Below are 18,950 nucleotides of genomic sequence, written 5' to 3' on the forward strand. Positions count from 1 at the left end.
GCCTATACTGGCTATAATGACTGGCACAGTGAACATACTCATAACAATGATACTGTAGTAGACAGTAGACTGCAAATTGACTTTAAGAATCTATAGCATGCAGGTGGGTCTGTAAAAAAAAACTCAACAAGAAGAAGATCAAAATAGCTGCAAGTTGTGTTTATTGAATTAAATGGGGTGTAATAAAATGAGTTGTGAGTAGGGGGTGTTGTCTCCCTCCCTCTTCTGTTGGCTTTGAGAGTTTAAAAAAAAAAATGGGTTGGGGGAGGTGGCAGCAGGATTATCCCAAACTCGTCTTCTGCACAGTTACTTTTTGCATTTTGTTTTTGCAGGGGAAGCAAAATACTTTTGCCAGGGCGGCTGTGATCCGCGGGAGGAGAGCCTGTTTTTTCTTAGGCTCATCTGCAGCTACAATACCTGAACAGGTGACAGAGAACAGGGCATGAAATCAGGGTCGTGTTCATTAGGGTACACAGTAGCAAAATATTTTGAAACGGAAAACAAAAACAAGCATTTGTTATTGGCAAGTTCAAGAAAGTTCCTCCCTGTTTTAGTCCGTTGTCTTCCATTTAGTGGCTAATGAATAAGACCCTGATAACTTCATCATAGTCTCCCGTCCTTACATTACAATAGTGTGCTGAAGACAGATGTACATGCTGACTGACAGAAATGAGGACTTACTATCATTGCCAAGAGGAGACACCTTGTTCTTCTTCTGGTCCTTGTTATTTCCTCGCTTCTTCTTTCCTGACTTCCTCACTTCTTTCTTCATAGCCTCTTCCTTCTCTTTCTTTTTAGTAGAGAGAGAAACAGAAATGAGTCGATGCCTCACAATCAAACAGCCCAAATAACTAAACGATCTACTGGTTCTTGGCTGTCTCACCTGTGTGGAGGTGATGTCCTTGAGGTCTGTGGAGAGGGCGCTGCTGATGGGCTTGGTGCTTTCAGAAAGGTATCTAATTACCTGGGACTTCTCAGAGATGGCTGAGCTTACACTGGTCTTTTCCAAACCAGTGCTGTCATCAGCCATCTCCTCTAGGTCCTCTTCTAGGGTTTCCCTCCAAGCCAGGAGCTCCTCGGTGAGGGTGACGTCACTCCTTGAGGAGGTTGAGGAGTGTGATCTCCCACTAGCACGGCTCCTCCTGGCTCCAAAATGGCCGTCGGAACTCCAGTTCTCGGAATAGTCATCTATGACTTGTGTGATGGTGTCCGCCATGCACCCGATGGCTCCCTCGCTACCAGAGCGTGCGGCACGCAGTTGAGCCCGGTTGGAGTCTGAACGCAGGGACAATCTTTTAGCCGCAGTCTTCACGATGGCCTTCACCGCATCCTCCCCACTGAATTGGATGCTCTCCTGCAGGCCAAAGACGACAGAGATGTCAGCATTCTTCAGGGCATGCTGGACCTCCACAAAGAGATCCTTCATCAGCCTGAAGGGGTCATTGGTCCTCCTTGTCTGGGGGGACTCTGAGGCCTCCAGTCGGCACATGATGCCATGGAGAATAAACTTCAGAGTCTGGGGGCTCATGACGGTGGCACAGGGAGTGCTGCGAAGGAGGATGTCCTCCTTGCCTGGTAGGAGGGAGGGAATCTTCTCCAGGGAGTCCTGCCTGTTCTTGGTAAGCATCAGGGAGCTGTCACTCATCTCGGAGACCTCAGCTCCCCCCACCTCTTCTTCCAGGGTCTGGGAAGGAGCTGCCCGTGCTGCATGGGTGGTTGTCATCATTATCTCCCCATCAGGTGTCAAGGGACATAGGGGTTCTGCAACCGAAGACAGTCAGAATTACCACCGAACAAGCTAGTAACCACGGAAACGATTCTATCGAAGTTGTATAATCAGGAATAAACACTGTGTCCCCAACACCCACCTGTTGTCTCCATTTTAGTAACTTTAGTGCCCTTCTTGATAGCTGGCAGGACACCTACAGAAGACATTATAGACATCATAGACATTAGTTGATCCTTCCACCATATATCGTTTTGGAATTCTATCAATAAATCCAAGTATTTTGGAAGTAGAGATCAATACTCACTGTATCTGGTTGTTCGAGATAGAAGAGTTTGAGGCAGTACCGACACACCAACTACTTGGCGGCTTAGTTTTTTCACCCCTGCCTTAGCCTCTCTAGCCCTTCTAGCCTTGATAGACTCCCTGGCCTTCTTTTCTGCCTTTGCTATATTGGCCTCTCGGCTGGGCCTGGGGCTTTGCGGGGGCTTCGGCACAAGGTTCTGAGACAAATAACAACAGTGGGGAAATCATATCACCATAGAAACCACATTTTTCACCATAGGCATGATGGTACTGAGTGACATGTCACATAAGGGTTAACCTTAGAATTACAATCAGAATTAAAATCTGAATTTCAATACTATTAGTTCTAACTGGTAGGTGGTCCATGTGTCTTAATGGCGTTATTATCTCGTTTTAAACTGGTTTTCAACACGTCATATTACTAGATTGCAACCAACTGGCCTCCGTTACAACCAGACGTTTTGCAACAGAACTAAAAGCTGTTTCTTACCTTTCGAGGCCTGTCCTGGGGGCAGTATACCAGGGCTGGCAGGCTTAGTCCATCATGGCCAGCGGAATGGACATCTGTCTGGAACACTTGCTCTCCAGCACTAGCTTGGAGGGTCCCAGCCTGGGGTATAGGAACATAAGGAAATACATTTAACTTAAGCCCTGCATTATTATGCCCACTTTTCCAACTATAAATCATAACCTTAGAATTACAATCAGAATTCAAATCTGAATTCCAATACTATTAGTTCTAACTGGTAGGTGGTCCATGTGTCGTAATGGCGTTTTTATCTCGTTGTAAACGGGTTTTCAACCCGTCATATTACTAGATTTCAACCAACTGGCCTCTGTTACAATCAGACGTTTTGCAACAGAACTAAAAGCTGTTTCTTACCTTTCGAGGGCTGTCCTGGGGGCAGTCTACCAGGGCTGGCAGGCTTAGTCCATCATGGCCAGCGGAATGGACATCTGTCTGGAACACTTTCTCTCCAGCACTAGCTTGGAGGGTCCCAGCCTGGGGTATAGGAACATAACGAAATACATTTAACTTAAGCCCTGCATTATTATGCCCACTTTGCCAACTATCAATCATAACCTTAGAATTACAATACTATTAGTTCTAACTGGTAGGTGGTCCATGTGTCGTAATGGCGTTTTTATCTCGTTGTAAACTGGTTTTCAACCCGTCATATTACTAGATTGCAACCAACTGGCCTCCGTTACAACCAGACGTTTTGCAACAGAACTAAAAACTGTTTCTTACCTTTCGAGGCCTGTCCTGGGGGCAGTCTACCAGGGCTGGCAGGCTTAGTCCATCATGGCCAGCGGAATGGACATCTGTCTGGAACATTTGCTCTCCAGCACTAGCTTGGAGGGTCCCAGCCTAGGGTATAGGAACATAAGGAAATACATTTAACTTAAGCCCTGCATTATTATGCCCACTTTTCCAACTATAAATCATAACCTTAGAATTACAATCAGAATTAAAATCTGAATTCCAAAACTCTTAGTTCTAACTGGTAGGTGGTCCATGTGTCTTAATGGCAATATAATCGCGTTGTAAACTGGTTTTCAACCCGTCATATTACTAGATTGCAACCAACTGGCCTCTGTTACAACCAGACGTTTTGCAACAGAACTAAAAACTGTTTCTTACCTTTCGAGGCCTGTCCTGGGGGCAGTCTACCAGGGCCGGCAGGCTTAGTCCATCATGGCCAGCGGAATGGACATCTGTCTGGAACACTTGCTCTCCAGCACTAGCTTGGAGGGTCCCAGCCTGGGGTATAGGAACATAAGGAAATACATTTAACTTAAGCCCTACATTATTATGCCCACTTTTCCAACTATAAATCATATCAATCTGTTTTTACAGCATATAGGTTATACTACCAAGAAGATAGCCTCATTACATATCAAGAGAGTTAGCCCCAGAATGAACAAACGTTTTTTTTATCACTTGTGAGACTTACTTTTAGACGATTTATTCTCAACGGTTTATGATTTCTATCCATTGTGCTTTCAGTCACCCTTCAGATTGGACCTGACATTTTTTTTATAAACAAATACATTTTAAAATACATTTCACTTTTTTTTTTACAACATCTTGGCCAATTTGGCTGTACTCACACAGAGTGTTTCCTTTGTCCACTCAAAGTGATTTATTTGAACATGAGGATGACTGTCCTTTGCAAAGCATCAACTCAACTGAGCCAAAAGTAGCGCACTGAACGTTTTCTTGAGTTCGTTTACGTCACAGGCTTCTATTACGTCAACTACAAAAGCACAGAGCGACCACTCCGGGAAATGAATGCATTGTTTCTGATCACATACGATATCTAAAAAATGTTAACATTGTAACCCAATTCACCTTGGTTCAGTGAGGTTTTATCGTATTTTATGGATAAATGTTGCCCTCTGTTGGTCATAACTGAAATAGTCAGGAATTAAAGTCGGGCCATCATCAGTCTGCACACTCCCACTATTGGACTTTTAACAGCTACCGTTAACGTAACATCTATTTAGTGTCAATAATATGGACCAATCAAATGATTATAGTCAAATAAATCATTGGTGGGTTTGGTGAGGGAAGACAGATGTAGTAAGCTGATATGATCAGGGCAGGCACACATATTGCCCATGAATGAATAGATGTTTTAAGCCAGATGTCTATTTGTCCAAGACAGTCATTGTTATGCCTATGCCCAAAATGCCTCATATAGCTTCATGTCACACATCTATCATACTTTATACAAACTGGATGAATGCAGGCTGTTGGTTTGTAAATGTTGTAAATAAATATGTATATATTATGCATATTATTGTTATTATTGTTTCATTCACTTATCTTTTTGACCTGCACTGTTGGAGTTCAGATCTTAAGAATTTCACTGTACTCTGCAATTACATCTGCGACCCCTATGTATGTGACTAATAAACTCATCTAATCGAATGAAATCTATTTTAATTATTCAAATGTAACTCTTATTATGTCAATTGCAATTAGGTTAGGGAATTATTATAGCCTATACTGGCTATAATGACTGGCACAGTGAACATACTCATAACAATGATACTGTAGTAGACAGTAGACTGCAAATTGACTTTAAGAATCTATAGCATGCAGGTGGGTCTGTAAAAAAAAAAAAACTCAACAAGAAGAAGATCAAAATAGCTGCAAGTTGTGTTTATTGAATTAAATGGGGTGTAATAAAATGAGTTGTGAGTAGGGGGTGTTGTCTCCCTCCCTCTTCTGTTGGCTTTGAGAGTTTTTTTTAAAAAATGGGTTGGGGGAGGTGGCAGCAGGATTATCCCAAACTCGTCTTCTGCACAGTTACTTTTTGCATTTTGTTTTTGCAGGGGAAGCAAAATACTTTTGCCAGGGCGGCTGTGATCCGCGGGAGGAGAGCCTGTTTTTTCTTAGGCTCATCTGCAGCTACAATACCTGAACAGGTGACAGAGAACAGGGCATGAAATCAGGGTCGTGTTCATTAGGGTACACAGTAGCAAAATATTTTGAAACGGAAAACAAAAACAAGCATTTGTTATTGGCAAGTTCAAGAAAGTTCCTCCCTGTTTTAGTCCGTTGTCTTCCATTTAGTGGCTAATGAATAAGACCCTGATAACTTCATCATAGTCTCCCGTCCTTACATTACAATAGTGTGCTGAAGACAGATGTACATGCTGACTGACAGAAATGAGGACTTACTATCATTGCCAAGAGGAGACACCTTGTTCTTCTTCTGGTCCTTGTTATTTCCTCGCTTCTTCTTTCCTGACTTCCTCACTTCTTTCTTCATAGCCTCTTCCTTCTCTTTCTTCTTAGTAGAGAGAGAAACAGAAATGAGTCGATGCCTCACAATCAAACAGCCCAAATAACTAAACGATCTACTGGTTCTTGGCTGTCTCACCTGTGTGGAGGTGATGTCCTTGAGGTCTGTGGAGAGGGCGCTGCTGATGGGCTTGGTGCTTTCAGAAAGGTATCTAATTACCTGGGACTTCTCAGAGATGGCTGAGCTTACACTGGTCTTTTCCAAACCAGTGCTGTCATCAGCCATCTCCTCTAGGTCCTCTTCTAGGGTTTCCCTCCAAGCCAGGAGCTCCTCGGTGAGGGTGACGTCACTCCTTGAGGAGGTTGAGGAGTGTGATCTCCCACTAGCACGGCTCCTCCTGGCTCCAAAATGGCCGTCGGAACTCCAGTTCTCGGAATAGTCATCTATGACTTGTGTGATGGTGTCCGCCATGCACCCGATGGCTCCCTCGCTACCAGAGCGTGCGGCACGCAGTTGAGCCCGGTTGGAGTCTGAACGCAGGGACAATCTTTTAGCCGCAGTCTTCACGATGGCCTTCACCGCATCCTCCCCACTGAATTGGATGCTCTCCTCCAGGCCAAAGACGACAGAGATGTCAGCATTCTTCAGGGCATGCTGGACCTCCACAAAGAGATCCTTCATCAGCCTGAAGGGGTCATTGGTCCTCCTTGTCTGGGGGGACTCTGAGGCCTCCAGTCGGCACATGATGCCATGGAGAATAAACTTCAGAGTCTGGGGGCTCATGACGGTGGCACAGGGAGTGCTGCGAAGGAGGATGTCCTCCTTGCCTGGTAGGAGGGAGGGAATATTCTCCAGGGAGTCCTGCCTGTTCTTAGTAAGCATCAGGGAGCTGTCACTCATCTCGGAGACCTCAGCTCCCCCCACCTCTTCTTCCAGGGTCTGGGAAGGAGCTGCCCGTGCTGCATGGGTGGTTGTCATCATTATCTCCCCATCAGGTGTCAAGGGACATAGGGGTTCTGCAACCGAAGACAGTCAGAATTACCACCGAACAAGCTAGTAACCACGGAAACGATTCTATTGAAGTTGTATAATCAGGAACAAACACTGTGTCCCCAACACCCACCTGTTGTCTCCATTTTAGTAACTTTAGTGCCCTTCTTGATAGCTGGCAGGACACCTACAGAAAGAGGATCATAGACATCATAGACATTAGTTGATCCTTCCACCATATATCGTTTTGGAATTCTATCAATAAATCCAAGTATTTTGGAAGTAGAGATCAATACTCACTGTATCTGGTTGTTCGAGATAGAAGAGTTTGAGGCAGTACCGACACACCAACTACTTGGCGGCTTAGTTTTTTCACCCCTGCCTTAGCCTCTCTAGCCCTTCTAGCCTTGATAGACTCCCTGGCCTTCTTTTCTGCCTTTGCTATATTGGCCTCTCGGCTGGGCCTGGGGCTTTGCGGGGGCTTCGGCACAAGGTTCTGAGACAAATAACAACAGTGGGGAAATCATATCACCATAGAAACCACATTTTTCACCATAGGCATGATGGTACTGAGTGACATGTCACATAAGGGTTAACCTTAGAATTACAATCAGAATTAAAATCTGAATTTCAATACTATTAGTTCTAACTGGTAGGTGGTCCATGTGTCTTAATGGCGTTATTATCTCGTTTTAAACTGGTTTTCAACACGTCATATTACTAGATTGCAACCAACTGGCCTCCGTTACAACCAGACGTTTTGCAACAGAACTAAAAGCTGTTTCTTACCTTTCGAGGCCTGTCCTGGGGGCAGTATACCAGGGCTGGCAGGCTTAGTCCATCATGGCCAGCGGAATGGACATCTGTCTGGAACACTTGCTCTCCAGCACTAGCTTGGAGGGTCCCAGCCTGGGGTATAGGAACATAAGGAAATACATTTAACTTAAGCCCTGCATTATTATGCCCACTTTTCCAACTATAAATCATAACCTTAGAATTACAATCAGAATTCAAATCTGAATTCCAATACTATTAGTTCTAACTGGTAGGTGGTCCATGTGTCGTAATGGCGTTTTTATCTCGTTGTAAACGGGTTTTCAACCCGTCATATTACTAGATTTCAACCAACTGGCCTCTGTTACAATCAGACGTTTTGCAACAGAACTAAAAGCTGTTTCTTACCTTTCGAGGGCTGTCCTGGGGGCAGTCTACCAGGGCTGGCAGGCTTAGTCCATCATGGCCAGCGGAATGGACATCTGTCTGGAACACTTTCTCTCCAGCACTAGCTTGGAGGGTCCCAGCCTGGGGTATAGGAACATAACGAAATACATTTAACTTAAGCCCTGCATTATTATGCCCACTTTGCCAACTATCAATCATAACCTTAGAATTACAATACTATTAGTTCTAACTGGTAGGTGGTCCATGTGTCGTAATGGCGTTTTTATCTCGTTGTAAACTGGTTTTCAACCCGTCATATTACTAGATTGCAACCAACTGGCCTCCGTTACAACCAGACGTTTTGCAACAGAACTAAAAACTGTTTCTTACCTTTCGAGGCCTGTCCTGGGGGCAGTCTACCAGGGCTGGCAGGCTTAGTCCATCATGGCCAGCGGAATGGACATCTGTCTGGAACATTTGCTCTCCAGCACTAGCTTGGAGGGTCCCAGCCTAGGGTATAGGAACATAAGGAAATACATTTAACTTAAGCCCTGCATTATTATGCCCACTTTTCCAACTATAAATCATAACCTTAGAATTACAATCAGAATTAAAATCTGAATTCCAAAACTCTTAGTTCTAACTGGTAGGTGGTCCATGTGTCTTAATGGCAATATAATCGCGTTGTAAACTGGTTTTCAACCCGTCATATTACTAGATTGCAACCAACTGGCCTCCGTTACAACCAGACGTTTTGCAACAGAACTAAAAACTGTTTCTTACCTTTCGAGGCCTGTCCTGGGGGCAGTCTACCAGGGCCGGCAGGCTTAGTCCATCATGGCCAGCGGAATGGACATCTGTCTGGAACACTTGCTCTCCAGCACTAGCTTGGAGGGTCCCAGCCTGGGGTATAGGAACATAAGGAAATACATTTAACTTAAGCCCTACATTATTATGCCCACTTTTCCAACTATAAATCATATCAATCTGTTTTTACAGCATATAGGTTATACTACCAAGAAGATAGCCTCATTACATATCAAGAGAGTTAGCCCCAGAATGAACAAACGTTTTTTTTATCACTTGTGAGACTTACTTTTAGACGATTTATTCTCAACGGTTTATGATTTCTATCCATTGTGCTTTCAGTCACCCTTCAGATTGGACCTGACATTTTTTTTATAAACAAATACATTTTAAAATACATTTCACTTTTTTTTTTACAACATCTTGGCCAATTTGGCTGTACTCACACAGAGTGTTTCCTTTGTCCACTCAAAGTGATTTATTTGAACATGAGGATGACTGTCCTTTGCAAAGCATCAACTCAACTGAGCCAAAAGTAGCGCACTGAACGTTTTCTTGAGTTCGTTTACGTCACAGGCTTCTATTACGTCAACTACAAAAGCACAGAGCGACCACTCCGGGAAATGAATGCATTGTTTCTGATCACATACGATATCTAAAAAATGTTAACATTGTAACCCAATTCACCTTGGTTCAGTGAGGTTTTATCGTATTTTATGGATAAATGTTGCCCTCTGTTGGTCATAACTGAAATAGTCAGGAATTAAAGTCGGGCCATCATCAGTCTGCACACTCCCACTATTGGACTTTTAACAGCTACCGTTAACGTAACATCTATTTAGTGTCAATAATATGGACCAATCAAATGATTATAGTCAAATAAATCATTGGTGGGTTTGGTGAGGGAAGACAGATGTAGTAAGCTGATATGATCAGGGCAGGCACACATATTGCCCATGAATGAATAGATGTTTTAAGCCAGATGTCTATTTGTCCAAGACAGTCATTGTTATGCCTATGCCCAAAATGCCTCATATAGCTTCATGTCACACATCTATCATACTTTATACAAACTGGATGAATGCAGGCTGTTGGTTTGTAAATGTTGTAAATAAATATGTATATATTATGCATATTATTGTTATTATTGTTTCATTCACTTATCTTTTTGACCTGCACTGTTGGAGTTCAGATCTTAAGAATTTCACTGTACTCTGCAATTACATCTGCGACCCCTATGTATGTGACTAATAAACTCATCTAATCGAATGAAATCTATTTTAATTATTCAAATGTAACTCTTATTATGTCAATTGCAATTAGGTTAGGGAATTATTATAGCCTATACTGGCTATAATGACTGGCACAGTGAACATACTCATAACAATGATACTGTAGTAGACAGTAGACTGCAAATTGACTTTAAGAATCTATAGCATGCAGGTGGGTCTGTAAAAAAAAAAAAACTCAACAAGAAGAAGATCAAAATAGCTGCAAGTTGTGTTTATTGAATTAAATGGGGTGTAATAAAATGAGTTGTGAGTAGGGGGTGTTGTCTCCCTCCCTCTTCTGTTGGCTTTGAGAGTTTTTTTTAAAAAATGGGTTGGGGGAGGTGGCAGCAGGATTATCCCAAACTCGTCTTCTGCACAGTTACTTTTTGCATTTTGTTTTTGCAGGGGAAGCAAAATACTTTTGCCAGGGCGGCTGTGATCCGCGGGAGGAGAGCCTGTTTTTTCTTAGGCTCATCTGCAGCTACAATACCTGAACAGGTGACAGAGAACAGGGCATGAAATCAGGGTCGTGTTCATTAGGGTACACAGTAGCAAAATATTTTGAAACGGAAAACAAAAACAAGCATTTGTTATTGGCAAGTTCAAGAAAGTTCCTCCCTGTTTTAGTCCGTTGTCTTCCATTTAGTGGCTAATGAATAAGACCCTGATAACTTCATCATAGTCTCCCGTCCTTACATTACAATAGTGTGCTGAAGACAGATGTACATGCTGACTGACAGAAATGAGGACTTACTATCATTGCCAAGAGGAGACACCTTGTTCTTCTTCTGGTCCTTGTTATTTCCTCGCTTCTTCTTTCCTGACTTCCTCACTTCTTTCTTCATAGCCTCTTCCTTCTCTTTCTTCTTAGTAGAGAGAGAAACAGAAATGAGTCGATGCCTCACAATCAAACAGCCCAAATAACTAAACGATCTACTGGTTCTTGGCTGTCTCACCTGTGTGGAGGTGATGTCCTTGAGGTCTGTGGAGAGGGCGCTGCTGATGGGCTTGGTGCTTTCAGAAAGGTATCTAATTACCTGGGACTTCTCAGAGATGGCTGAGCTTACACTGGTCTTTTCCAAACCAGTGCTGTCATCAGCCATCTCCTCTAGGTCCTCTTCTAGGGTTTCCCTCCAAGCCAGGAGCTCCTCGGTGAGGGTGACGTCACTCCTTGAGGAGGTTGAGGAGTGTGATCTCCCACTAGCACGGCTCCTCCTGGCTCCAAAATGGCCGTCGGAACTCCAGTTCTCGGAATAGTCATCTATGACTTGTGTGATGGTGTCCGCCATGCACCCGATGGCTCCCTCGCTACCAGAGCGTGCGGCACGCAGTTGAGCCCGGTTGGAGTCTGAACGCAGGGACAATCTTTTAGCCGCAGTCTTCACGATGGCCTTCACCGCATCCTCCCCACTGAATTGGATGCTCTCCTCCAGGCCAAAGACGACAGAGATGTCAGCATTCTTCAGGGCATGCTGGACCTCCACAAAGAGATCCTTCATCAGCCTGAAGGGGTCATTGGTCCTCCTTGTCTGGGGGGACTCTGAGGCCTCCAGTCGGCACATGATGCCATGGAGAATAAACTTCAGAGTCTGGGGGCTCATGACGGTGGCACAGGGAGTGCTGCGAAGGAGGATGTCCTCCTTGCCTGGTAGGAGGGAGGGAATATTCTCCAGGGAGTCCTGCCTGTTCTTAGTAAGCATCAGGGAGCTGTCACTCATCTCGGAGACCTCAGCTCCCCCCACCTCTTCTTCCAGGGTCTGGGAAGGAGCTGCCCGTGCTGCATGGGTGGTTGTCATCATTATCTCCCCATCAGGTGTCAAGGGACATAGGGGTTCTGCAACCGAAGACAGTCAGAATTACCACCGAACAAGCTAGTAACCACGGAAACGATTCTATTGAAGTTGTATAATCAGGAACAAACACTGTGTCCCCAACACCCACCTGTTGTCTCCATTTTAGTAACTTTAGTGCCCTTCTTGATAGCTGGCAGGACACCTACAGAAAGAGGATCATAGACATTAGTTGATCCTTCCACCATATATCGTTTTGGAATTCTATCAATAAATCCAAGTATTTTGGAAGTAGAGATCAATACTCACTGTATCTGGTTGTTCGAGATAGAAGAGTTTGAGGCAGTCCCGACACACCAACTACTTGGCGGCTTAGTTTTTTCACCCCTGCCTTAGCCTCCCTAGCCCTTCTAGCCTTGATAGACTCCCTGGCCTTCTTTTCTGCCTTTGCTATATTGGCCTCTCGGCTGGGCCTGGGGCTTTGCGGGGGCTTCGGCACAAGGTTCTGAGACAAATAACAACAGTGGGGAAATCATATCACCATAGAAACCACATTTTTCACCATAGGCATGATGGTACTGAGTGACATGTCACATAAGGGTTAACCTTAGAATTACAATCAGAATTAAAATCTGAATTTCAATACTATTAGTTCTAACTGGTAGGTGGTCCATGTGTCTTAATGGCGTTATTATCTCGTTTTAAACTGGTTTTCAACACGTCATATTACTAGATTGCAACCAACTGGCCTCCGTTACAACCAGACGTTTTGCAACAGAACTAAAAGCTGTTTCTTACCTTTCGAGGCCTGTCCTGGGGGCAGTATACCAGGGCTGGCAGGCTTAGTCCATCATGGCCAGCGGAATGGACATCTGTCTGGAACACTTGCTCTCCAGCACTAGCTTGGAGGGTCCCAGCCTGGGGTATAGGAACATAAGGAAATACATTTAACTTAAGCCCTGCATTATTATGCCCACTTTTCCAACTATAAATCATAACCTTAGAATTACAATCAGAATTCAAATCTGAATTCCAATACTATTAGTTCTAACTGGTAGGTGGTCCATGTGTCGTAATGGCGTTTTTATCTCGTTGTAAACGGGTTTTCAACCCGTCATATTACTAGATTGCAACCAACTGGCCTCTGTTACAATCAGACGTTTTGCAACAGAACTAAAAGCTGTTTCTTACCTTTCGAGGGCTGTCCTGGGGGCAGTCTACCAGGGCTGGCAGGCTTAGTCCATCATGGCCAGCGGAATGGACATCTGTCTGGAACATTTGCTCTCCAGCACTAGCTTGGAGGGTCCCAGCCTAGGGTATAGGAACATAAGGAAATACATTTAACTTAAGCCCTGCATTATTATGCCCACTTTTCCAACTATAAATCATAACCTTAGAATTACAATCAGAATTAAAATCTGAATTCCAAAACTCTTAGTTCTAACTGGTAGGTGGTCCATGTGTCTTAATGGCAATATAATCGCGTTGTAAACTGGTTTTCAACCCGTCATATTACTAGACTGCAACCAACTGGCCTCCGTTACAACCAGACGTTTTGCAACAGAACTAAAAACTGTTTCTTACCTTTCGAGGCCTGTCCTGGGGGCAGTCTACCAGGGCCGGCAGGCTTAGTCCATCATGGCCAGCGGAATGGACATCTGTCTGGAACACTTGCTCTCCAGCACTAGCTTGGAGGGTCCCAGCCTGGGGTATAGGAACATAAGGAAATACATTTAACTTAAGCCCTACATTATTATGCCCACTTTTCCAACTATAAATCATATCAATCTGTTTTTACAGCACATAGGTTATACTACCAAGAAGATAGCCTCATTACATATCAAGAGAGTTAGCCCCAGAATGAACAAACATTTTTTTTATCACTTGTGAGACTTACTTTTAGACGATTTATTCTCAACGGTTTATGATTTCTATCCATTGTGCTTTCAGTCACGCTTCAGATTGGACCTGACATTTTTTTTATAAACAAATACATTTTAAAATACATTTCACTTTTTTTTTTACAACATCTTGGCCAATTTGGCTGTACTCACACAGAGTGTTTCCTTTGTCCACTCAAAGTGATTTATTTGAACATGAGGATGACTGTCCTTTGCAAAGCATCAACTCAACTGAGCCAAAAGTAGCGCACTGAACGTTTTCTTGAGTTCGTTTACGTCACAGGCTTCTATTACGTCAACTACAAAAGCACAGAGCGACCACTCCGGGAAATGAATGCATTGTTTCTGATCACATACGATATCTAAAAAATGTTAACATTGTAACCCAATTCACCTTGGTTCAGTGAGGTTTTATCGTATTTTATGGATAAATGTTGCCCTCTGTTGGTCATAACTGAAATAGTCAGGAATTAAAGTCGGGCCATCATCAGTCTGCACACTCCCACTATTGGACTTTTAACAGCTACCGTTAACGTAACATCTATTTAGTGTCAATAATATGGACCAATCAAATGATTATAGTCAAATAAATCATTGGTGGGTTTGGTGAGGGAAGACAGATGTAGTAAGCTGATATGATCAGGGCAGGCACACATATTGCCCATGAATGAATAGATGTTTTAAGCCAGATGTCTATTTGTCCAAGACAGTCATTGTTATGCCTATGCCCAAAATGCCTCATATAGCTTCATGTCACACATCTATCATACTTTATACAAACTGGATGAATGCAGGCTGTTGGTTTGTAAATGTTGTAAATAAATATGTATATATTATGCATATTATTGTTATTATTGTTTCATTCACTTATCTTTTTGACCTGCACTGTTGGAGTTCAGATCTTAAGAATTTCACTGTACCCTGCAATTACATCTGCGACCCCTATGTATGTGACTAATAAACTCATCTAATCGAATGAAATCTATTTTAATTATTCAAATGTAACTCTTATTATGTCAATTGCAATTAGGTTAAGGAATTATTATAGCCTATACTGGCTATAATGACTGGCACAGTGAACATACTCATAACAATGATACTGTAGTAGACAGTAGACTGCAAATTGACTTTAAGAATCTATAGCATGCAGGTGGGTCTGTAAAAAAAAAAAAACTCAACAAGAAGAAGATCAAAATAGCTGCAAGTTGTGTTTATTGAATTAAATGGGGTGTAATAAAATGAGTTGTGAGTAGGGGGTGTTGTCTCCCTCCCTCTTCTGTTGGCTTTGAGAGTTTTTTTTAAAAAATGGGTTGGGGGAGGTGGCAGCAGGATTATCCCAAACTCGTCTTCTGCACAGTTACTTTTTGCATTTTGTTTTTGCAGGGGAAGCAAAATACTTTTGCCAGGGCGGCTGTGATCCGCGGGAGGAGAGCCTGTTTTTTCTTAGGCTCATCTGCAGCTACAATACCTGAACAGGTGACAGAGAACAGGGCATGAAATCAGGGTCGTGTTCATTAGGGTACACAGTAGCAAAATATTTTGAAACGGAAAACAAAAACAAGCATTTGTTATTGGCAAGTTCAAGAAAGTTCCTCCCTGTTTTAGTCCGTTGTCTTCCATTTAGTGGCTAATGAATAAGACCCTGATAACTTCATCATAGTCTCCCGTCCTTACATTACAATAGTGTGCTGAAGACAGATGTACATGCTGACTGACAGAAATGAGGACTTACTATCATTGCCAAGAGGAGACACCTTGTTCTTCTTCTGGTCCTTGTTATTTCCTCGCTTCTTCTTTCCTGACTTCCTCACTTCTTTCTTCATAGCCTCTTCCTTCTCTTTCTTCTTAGTAGAGAGAGAAACAGAAATGAGTCGATGCCTCACAATCAAACAGCCCAAATAACTAAACGATCTACTGGTTCTTGGCTGTCTCACCTGTGTGGAGGTGATGTCCTTGAGGTCTGTGGAGAGGGCGCTGCTGATGGGCTTGGTGCTTTCAGAAAGGTATCTAATTACCTGGGACTTCTCAGAGATGGCTGAGCTTACACTGGTCTTTTCCAAACCAGTGCTGTCATCAGCCATCTCCTCTAGGTCCTCTTCTAGGGTTTCCCTCCAAGCCAGGAGCTCCTCGGTGAGGGTGACGTCACTCCTTGAGGAGGTTGAGGAGTGTGATCTCCCACTAGCACGGCTCCTCCTGGCTCCAAAATGGCCGTCGGAACTCCAGTTCTCGGAATAGTCATCTATGACTTGTGTGATGGTGTCCGCCATGCACCCGATGGCTCCCTCGCTACCAGAGCGTGCGGCACGCAGTTGAGCCCGGTTGGAGTCTGAACGCAGGGACAATCTTTTAGCCGCAGTCTTCACGATGGCCTTCACCGCATCCTCCCCACTGAATTGGATGCTCTCCTCCAGGCCAAAGACGACAGAGATGTCAGCATTCTTCAGGGCATGCTGGACCTCCACAAAGAGATCCTTCATCAGCCTGAAGGGGTCATTGGTCCTCCTTGTCTGGGGGGACTCTGAGGCCTCCAGTCGGCACATGATGCCATGGAGAATAAACTTCAGAGTCTGGGGGCTCATGACGGTGGCACAGGGAGTGCTGCGAAGGAGGATGTCCTCCTTGCCTGGTAGGAGGGAGGGAATCTTCTCCAGGGAGTCCTGCCTGTTCTTGGTAAGCATCAGGGAGCTGTCACTCATCTCGGAGACCTCAGCTCCCCCCACCTCTTCTTCCAGGGTCTGGGAAGGAGCTGCCCGTGCTGCATGGGTGGTTGTCATCATTATCTCCCCATCAGGTGTCAAGGGACATAGGGGTTCTGCAACCGAAGACAGTCAGAATTACCACCGAACAAGCTAGTAACCACGGAAACGATTCTATCGAAGTTGTATAATCAGGAATAAACACTGTGTCCCCAACACCCACCTGTTGTCTCCATTTTAGTAACTTTAGTGCCCTTCTTGATAGCTGGCAGGACACCTACAGAAGACATTATAGACATCATAGACATTAGTTGATCCTTCCACCATATATCGTTTTGGAATTCTATCAATAAATCCAAGTATTTTGGAAGTAGAGATCAATACTCACTGTATCTGGTTGTTCGAGATAGAAGAGTTTGAGGCAGTCCCGACACACCAACTACTTGGCGGCTTAGTTTTTTCACCCCTGCCTTAGCCTCCCTAGCCCTTCTAGCCTTGATAGACTCCCTGGCCTTCTTTTCTGCCTTTGCTATATTGGCCTCTCGGCTGGGCCTGGGGCTTTGCGGGGGCTTCGGCACAAGGTTCTGAGACAAATAACAACAGTGGGGAAATCATATCACCATAGAAACCACATTTTTCACCATAGGCATGATGGTACTGAGTGACATGTCACATAAGGGTTAACCTTAGAATTACAATCAGAATTAAAATCTGAATTTCAATACTATTAGTTCTAACTGGTAGGTGGTCCATGTGTCTTAATGGCGTTATTATCTCGTTTTAAACTGGTTTTCAACACGTCATATTACTAGATTGCAACCAACTGGCCTCCGTTACAACCAGACGTTTTGCAACAGAACTAAAAGCTGTTTCTTACCTTTCGAGGCCTGTCCTGGGGGCAGTATACCAGGGCTGGCAGGCTTAGTCCATCATGGCCAGCGGAATGGACATCTGTCTGGAACACTTGCTCTCCAGCACTAGCTTGGAGGGTCCCAGCCTGGGGTATAGGAACATAAGGAAATACATTTAACTTAAGCCCTGCATTATTATGCCCACTTTTCCAACTATAAATCATAACCTTAGAATTACAATCAGAATTCAAATCTGAATTCCAATACTATTAGTTCTAACTGGTAGGTGGTCCATGTGTCGTAATGGCGTTTTTATCTCGTTGTAAACGGGTTTTCAACCCGTCATATTACTAGATTGCAACCAACTGGCCTCTGTTACAATCAGACGTTTTGCAACAGAACTAAAAGCTGTTTCTTACCTTTCGAGGGCTGTCTAGGGGGCAGTCTACCAGGGCTGGCAGGCTTAGTCCATCATGGCCAGCGGAATGGACATCTGTCTGGAACACTTTCTCTCCAGCACTAGCTTGGAGGGTCCCAGCCTGGGGTATAGGAACATAACGAAATACATTTAACTTAAGCCCTGCATTATTATGCCCACTTTGCCAACTATCAATCATAACCTTAGAATTACAATCAGAATTACAATACTATTAGTTCTAACTGGTAGGTGGTCCATGTGTCGTAATGGCGTTTTTATCTCGTTGTAAACTGGTTTTCAACCCGTCATATTACTAGATTGCAACCAACTGGCCTCCGTTACAACCAGACGTTTTGCAACAGAACTAAAAACTGTTTCTTACCTTTCGAGGGCTGTCCTGGGGGCAGTATACCAGGGCTGGCAGGTTTAGTCCATCATGGCCAGCGGAATGGACATCTGTCTGGAACACTTGCTCTCCAGCACTAGCTTGGAGGCACCCAGCCTGGGGTATATGAACATAAGGAAATACATTTAATCTTAGCCCTCAATTAATTATGCCCACTTTTCCAACTATAAATCATATCAATCTGTTTTTACAGGATATAGGTTATGCTACCAAGAAGATAGCCTCATTACATATCAAGAGAGTTAGCCCCAGAATGAACAAACATTTTTTTTTCACTTGTGAGACTTACTTTTAGAAGATTTATTCTCAACGGTTTATGATTTCTATCCATTGTGCTTTCAGTCACCCTTTAGATTGGACCTGACATTTTTTTATAAACAAATTCATTTTAAAATACATTTCACTTTTTTTTTTACAACATCTTGGCCAATTTGGCTGTACTCACACAGAGTGTTTCCTTTGTCCACTCAAAGTGATTTATTTGAACATGAGGATGACTGTCCTTTGCAAAGCATCAACTCAACTGAGCCAAAAGTAGCGCACTGAACGTTTTCTTGAGTTCGTTTACGTCACAGGCTTCTATTACGTCAACTACAAAAGCACAGAGCGACCACTCCGGGAAATTAATGCATTGTTTCTGATCACATATGATATCTAAAAAATGTTAACATTGTTACCCAATTCACCTTGGTTCAGTGAGGTTTTATCGTATTTTATGGATAAATGTTGTCCTCTGTTGGTCATAACTGAAATAGTCAGGAATTAAAGTCGGGCCATCATCAGTCTGCACACTCCCACTATTGGACTTTTAACAGCTACCGTTAACGTAACATCTATTTAGTGTCAATAATATGGACCAATCAAATGAT

The 18,950-nt window shown here is 43.6% G+C and overlaps 4 protein-coding genes across 5 annotated transcripts; all 4 read right to left on the reverse strand.

Moving 5' to 3' along the window:
* Positions 1 to 167: 167 nt before the first annotated feature.
* On the reverse strand, positions 168 to 1,999 carry LOC129843386 (uncharacterized). The gene is made up of 4 exons (XM_055912091.1): positions 1,869 to 1,999; positions 884 to 1,761; positions 682 to 790; positions 168 to 417 (listed from the first exon to the last, which is right to left on the reverse strand). The coding sequence occupies exons 1-4, from the start codon at positions 1,951 to 1,953 to the stop codon at positions 281 to 283; spliced, it is 1,209 nt and encodes a 402-aa protein (XP_055768066.1). The 5' UTR covers positions 1,954 to 1,999; the 3' UTR covers positions 168 to 280.
* Positions 2,000 to 5,184: 3,185 nt separating this feature from the next.
* LOC129843370 (uncharacterized) lies at positions 5,185 to 6,803 on the reverse strand. Of its 2 annotated transcripts, XM_055912080.1 has the most exons (3): positions 5,929 to 6,803; positions 5,727 to 5,835; positions 5,185 to 5,462 (listed from the first exon to the last, which is right to left on the reverse strand). In XM_055912080.1, exons 1-3 carry the CDS (start codon positions 6,769 to 6,771, stop codon positions 5,326 to 5,328), a joined length of 1,089 nt encoding a protein of 362 aa, XP_055768055.1. In that variant the 5' UTR covers positions 6,772 to 6,803; the 3' UTR covers positions 5,185 to 5,325. The 2 variants fall into 2 exon arrangements, with proteins under 2 accessions (XP_055768055.1, XP_055768054.1); XM_055912079.1 differs by having other exon boundaries at positions 5,727 to 6,803.
* Positions 6,804 to 10,231: 3,428 nt separating this feature from the next.
* On the reverse strand, positions 10,232 to 13,748 carry LOC129843387 (uncharacterized). Its single transcript, XM_055912092.1, has 9 exons — positions 13,707 to 13,748; positions 13,394 to 13,513; positions 13,001 to 13,120; positions 12,608 to 12,727; positions 12,119 to 12,314; positions 11,961 to 12,014; positions 10,976 to 11,853; positions 10,774 to 10,882; positions 10,232 to 10,509 (listed from the first exon to the last, which is right to left on the reverse strand). Exons 1-9 carry the CDS (start codon positions 13,746 to 13,748, stop codon positions 10,373 to 10,375), a joined length of 1,776 nt encoding a protein of 591 aa, XP_055768067.1. The 3' UTR covers positions 10,232 to 10,372.
* A 1,165-nt stretch (positions 13,749 to 14,913) lies between these two features.
* Positions 14,914 to 18,412, reverse strand: LOC129843389 (uncharacterized). Its single transcript, XM_055912094.1, has 8 exons — positions 18,371 to 18,412; positions 18,058 to 18,177; positions 17,677 to 17,796; positions 17,284 to 17,403; positions 16,795 to 16,990; positions 16,630 to 16,683; positions 15,443 to 16,522; positions 14,914 to 15,178 (listed from the first exon to the last, which is right to left on the reverse strand). The coding sequence occupies exons 1-8, from the start codon at positions 18,410 to 18,412 to the stop codon at positions 15,042 to 15,044; spliced, it is 1,869 nt and encodes a 622-aa protein (XP_055768069.1). The 3' UTR covers positions 14,914 to 15,041.
* Positions 18,413 to 18,950: the final 538 nt, after the last annotated feature.

This window comes from Salvelinus fontinalis, unplaced genomic scaffold, assembly GCF_029448725.1.
Source record: "Salvelinus fontinalis isolate EN_2023a unplaced genomic scaffold, ASM2944872v1 scaffold_0127, whole genome shotgun sequence".
NCBI classification, from domain to species: domain Eukaryota; kingdom Metazoa; phylum Chordata; class Actinopteri; order Salmoniformes; family Salmonidae; genus Salvelinus; species Salvelinus fontinalis.